Genomic DNA, 5,125 nt, shown 5'->3' on the forward strand with positions numbered 1-5,125 from the left:
CCAAATGTACTTAATAAGTAAAAACTAGACCAATTGATCTCAAGGGGGTTTTATTGACTGGCTGTCACTTACTGCATTTGTAATCAAGAAGTTACTTACAATTATTGAATGTAAAGTGGAACAAAAAACAAAATAATTTCTGATGATGTTCACAGTCTGTGGGCAGAACAGAAAGTAGACCTTTCAAGTGGAACTAAAAACAAACAAAAAAATTCTGATATGGATGTTCACATTCTGTGGGCAAAACAGAAAGTAGACCTTTCAAATTCACAGTGAGAACTCAGTGAACTCTGAACTCTGAGAGACTAAGTCTCACCTTATTTTGAATGATACAGATTGATATTGGTATCTCTAAACTTTCTATTTAGTTGACCTAAGCCAGCTGCTAAGACACACAAGTTTGGTCACATTTTTAGATGACAAGGCAGCTCACTTTTTCTGAACAACATGACCTGAGAGGGAAAACAATCTCTCACAAGGTACAAATGTGGCAGGTGTTGCCAAGTATTTCTTGGCAAGACATGCTAACTTGTTGTAGATACAAGCATGTTTGCACCACCATTCTAAGGGACACTCATCCTTGCAGAGGACTGGCTCAGCCCTATAGCGTGTTAGGCAGTTTTCAATGTCATCCTGCTCCTCGTCTGACTCAGAGTCAGAAGCAAATAAGAGAGCTGCCATCTTGTTTGGTGGCTCAGATGAGGGTTCTTCCACTGGTTGCTGTCCATGTATCTCCTCCTTCAGCAGACCAGCAATCAATGCCCACACCTCTGCTCTTTCAGATCTGTGTAGACATTTGAGGTCCTTAAACCTCGGGTCAAGGGCAGTTGAAATCTTCAGCCATGTAAGGTTGGTTTTGTCTTTGCGGCTCGTCATGTCCGCACTGAAGGTTTGCTTGAACTTTACAATGTATGCTGGATCATCTTCAGAAGTCTCCATCACCCGGGACAGATGGCATAATGCAGGCAACACGACTGAGCAGGATACAAACTTTTCACCTCCAAGGAGTTCTGTAAAGTATCTACAAAATTTTGTACAATTGAAAATTGAATTGAGGGACTAATTCACGTCAAGCTGAAATATGAGATATGGTTAGGCAGCTAAAGCTGAACTAATGGGGTATTATGGCCTTGACTGTAACGTAGGCTATATGCTCCATTAGGCCAGCTTTAGCAGTCTCTCCATACTCGGTCAACATTATGTCAAAATTAGGCTACAAGTTATTTTTCCTATGGACAGCACAAGCTGACCATAGACAACAGGGCTATGGTTCATGGGTCAAGTATCACTAAACTTCTGCTATAAACACTTATAGGCTACACAAGAGGCATTATATTAGGGCATTGGCTATGGCACAGAGGTGAGTGCACACTGGCTGCTCCAAGCAGAGAATGTTGTCAGTCTGGTTTATGTAAATGGGGGATTATTACATATCTAGGCCTAAAATGGAATTTGATCAGAAAATAGTACCTGCATGGTTCGAGCAATATCTCCAGTTTCTGAAGTTTCTCCATCTCAGACTTTGTTGGCATGGTAACGTTGGTTTGTTTCTGGGCAAGAACATCTCTCAGTGCTTCCTGATTTCTTTGCACTCGTTTAATCATCTCCAGAGTGGAATTCCACCTTGTAGGAACGTCCTGAACGAGTGCCTCAGCCTTAAGTCCATGCGCAACTTGCTGTGTCTTGAGTTCAGCAGTATTAGGTGGGCTATGTTTGAAGTGGCCAACCACTTTGCGACATTTAGCAAGTGCACCGTCAAATGCACTGTTTTGTAGAGACACTGTGACTGAGCGTTGAATACTATGAGCCGTGCACGGCAGGTGTTCGAATGGTAGCTGTTTCGAAGCTGCAATCATATTTCTAGCACTGTCTGTGTTCAGCGTGCTCACTTTCTTTTCAATGTTCCACTGACCCGACACATCCATAAAATGACTCGCGCATACGTCAGCCATATGCCTCTCATCAGTTCTCATTACAGTCAATGCATGTGAATGCAGCTTCCACTCCTGATCGATGTAATGAGCTGTTACTCCAAGATAGCTATGATTACCTAGCGATGTCCAATAGTCACCAGTAAGCGCAACAGAAGCTGTGTTGTCCAAATTCGTAGCTAGTTTTGCCTTCTCTGTGTCATACCACTCGTGTATCCTGGACATGACTGTGGCCCTGGATGGCAACTCGTACGTGAGGTCACCGGAGGCAATCCGGATAATATCACGGAGACCTTCGTCTTCCACTATATAAACTGGTCTGCATGCTGTGGCTATCCATTTAGCTATAGCTTGGGTCAGTTTACTGGAGGTCGACGTATCCATCGATCTGCTTCTAAAACGGCTGTCAAGTGTAGTTTGTCGTACGTTACCAGAAGCAGAGCTTACGCTGGGATCCGTGTGCTTGGCTTGCAAGTGATACCTCAGACTGGATGTACTTCGGTGATAACTAAACTCAGCTCGACAAATGCTACATATAACTTTCGTTTTGTCAAGTGTACTATCTGGCAAAGTTTTGAAAATAAACTTCCCATCCATTATCCCTTCTTTCTCCATAATTCAACTTCTGTGCTGATTATTTTCAATCTGGCTGCACACCCTTCTATGAGACTACCACTTGGCGGCACAGCTACTGTTCATCAGTGTCGCGCGCCCTGTGCAAACACCTCAATACGGGTCATTCAAGGGGTCAAAGACAACGTGAGTTAATTGCGAAATTTTTTCTTAATCGAATTAATATATGATTGCGTTAACTCGTTATTATCGCGCTAATTTTGACAGCCCTACATAAAATACATTTGATTCAACAAATACAACTTCCTTATATAAATCAGTATAATATGAAAATTATATACATATATAAAATGTATTATTATTCATTATAAAGCTAGGAATACAATCAACATCACTCAAAACTCAATATGTTCTAAACATTTGAACGTGGATTACATACTTAGAACAAGCCTGTGGAGAATAAACACATACACACATATACACACAAACTCATACCCACACACACACACTTACAGAGGAGGATAGGGAAAGGTAGGGTGGGGAACCTGAAGGTTGAACACAGAAGAGCTATGACTCATTACTAAACGCATCCCCTTTTGCAGAATGCCAAATCTGACAGCAATTTGTTTATCAATAAAACAAATTCGCCTACCGTTACACTCCAGGGCCATACAAGCTACTTTAGTTTTATTATGTACGTTGTTTTATAACAAGCTCCTGCTGTACAGGAATATGTACTTGATGGAAAGACGACAGAGTAGTAGTTGGAGCAACTGAAGGTGAGGCTGAAATTTCAACGGAAATGCCTACCACCTGTTGTGATAGATTTCATCCAAATTCTTTCTGGTTGTAGCTACCAAACCTAGGTTCAACACCAGATTCTGCATTGCACTGTCAAACTTGAAATAACAAGAAACTACTGACAACGGCAATGTCAATGGAGAAAAAGTGCTTTCTGGTATTCTGCGTTTTCTGAAGTACATAATATGTATTCATCATTTGGTCAATGTCCCCTGATCCCTGCCAAGACTTGGTTCCCCAGTAGCAATGGATATTAGGGAGGGAAGTGAACCCCATGTAAATGATCAATCCCAGAAACCTGTGAAACTCTTCTGGGGTCTTTGTCCCATGCCCATATTACTGTCAAATAACATGATTTAAGGACTTCAAATTAAGATAAACCATAACTAGAACCGATGTAAAAACAATATTACCTCAGTTTATCCAGCTTTGTGGTTTCCAGTCGAGGTAAACTCCAACTTAAGTGCAGGTGGCATCCGGCTGTCCACGTCAAATGCACCGACTCAAGTGAAAATATTTTTTCAAGACTCATCTTCAAGTATCCAAAACATTTCGCGCCATAAACCCCTTAACCAATCATATCAAATTGAAGCTTATGTTGTCAGCATTACGGGGAAGATTTCAGAAATAAAATCAGTCATTGGACAGCTGAGATATTAGATGATTGGTCATCGTTAAAATTTTAACGAAATTAGAACGGTCAGGCTTGTAAGGGTTAAGTTGCAGATTAAGGCAGTTTGCAGTGATTTCTTTCCTTACCTCTGCATCATTCAGAGGAATGTGGCCGAGATCTTCTGGCATTTCAGGCCACTTACTCTCCTTCCTTGACAAGAAGCTTGGGCTATGTTGCCATCTGGAGGAGTTCAAGAGTGGTTCAATGTGTAATCCTTGTGAGGCATCATCTGCCGGATTATCCTTAGAAGTTGTCTCCACACATGTCTCCACTGATGTTCTCTGGAGAGGTTGTGGATCACTGCAATTCTGTCGGCAACATAAGTATGGAAACGTTTGGTCTTGTTATGAATGTACTTGTACACTGATGTACTGTATGCCCAGAATGTAGAATTGTCCAGTTCCATGTTAAGTTCTTTCTGTAGCATCCTGTCCACTTTAACAGCAAGTGTTGCAGCTGCAAGCTCAAGTCTTGGAATTGTTATCTGTTTCAGTGGGGCTACTCTGGATTTTCCAAGTATGAAAGAGAGGTGAACGTCTCTAGTGTTGTTTGTTAGTCTGAGGTAGGTTACAGTTCCGTATCCTAGCTCACTCGCGTCACAGAAGTGATGCAGCTCAGCAGTCCTTATAGCTCCAAAATTCTCAGGCTTCATGTACCTGTCCACTTCAAATCTGCTTAGCTGGTCCAGATCTGCAAGCCATCTTTGCCAGGGCCTGGATACCCCCTCTGGAATTGCTTCATCCCATCCACATTTTTCAAGACAGATCCTCTGCAGGATTTGCTTGGCTTTGAGGATGAAGGGGGAGAGGAGACCTAGTGGGTCATAGATGGAGCTGACCACAGAGAGGATTGCTCTTCTGGTTGTAGTTCTGTTCTTCACAGCTACCCGGAAGGTAAAGGTGTCTTTCTGAATATTCCACTGGATGCCGAGTGCCCTCTCCAGGTCAAGTTGTTTAACAAGTGAGGCTTTTGTCGTCAAGTCCATGAATCTTTTATCCTCAACAGACATCTCTCTTTTTTCCTCATAAACCTTTTCAGGAAAGTCATTGTTATATTGCTTTATGAGCAAATCTCTGAGATTGCCCATCGAGATTCGATTGACTGTCACTGTTCCAGTTCCCTCCGAAGCAGGACAAGAATTGAGAGG

At 42.1% G+C, this 5,125-nt stretch overlaps 1 protein-coding gene across 1 annotated transcript; it reads right to left on the minus strand.

The window, feature by feature from the left end:
- Positions 1-429: 429 nt before the first annotated feature.
- On the minus strand, positions 430-2,315 carry LOC143139220 (E3 SUMO-protein ligase ZBED1-like). Its single transcript, XM_076299823.1, has 2 exons — positions 1,471-2,315; positions 430-1,021 (listed from the first exon to the last, which is right to left on the minus strand). The coding sequence occupies exons 1-2, from the start codon at positions 2,313-2,315 to the stop codon at positions 430-432; spliced, it is 1,437 nt and encodes a 478-aa protein (XP_076155938.1).
- Between the last annotated feature and the right edge of the window lie 2,810 nt (positions 2,316-5,125).

Source organism: Alosa pseudoharengus, unplaced genomic scaffold, assembly GCF_046254945.1.
Source record: "Alosa pseudoharengus isolate Yale_2024_CS ecotype anadromous, Long Island Sound unplaced genomic scaffold, YU_APseudo_1.1 YU_APseudo_1.1_scf_22, whole genome shotgun sequence".
Classification (NCBI taxonomy): Eukaryota; Metazoa; Chordata; class Actinopteri; order Clupeiformes; family Clupeidae; genus Alosa; species Alosa pseudoharengus.

What these genes read in the sequence shown, in the direction of transcription:
- LOC143139220 (XM_076299823.1), bottom strand. Translation starts at nt 2,315, where the DNA reads ATGGATACGTCGACCTCCAGTAAACTGACCCAAGCTATAGCTAAATGG. An exon ending in ATATTGCTCGAACCATGCAG is followed by an intron (nt 1,022 to 1,470) that starts GTACTATTTTCT and finishes AAAATTTTGTAG; the next exon opens with ATACTTTACAGAACTCCTTG.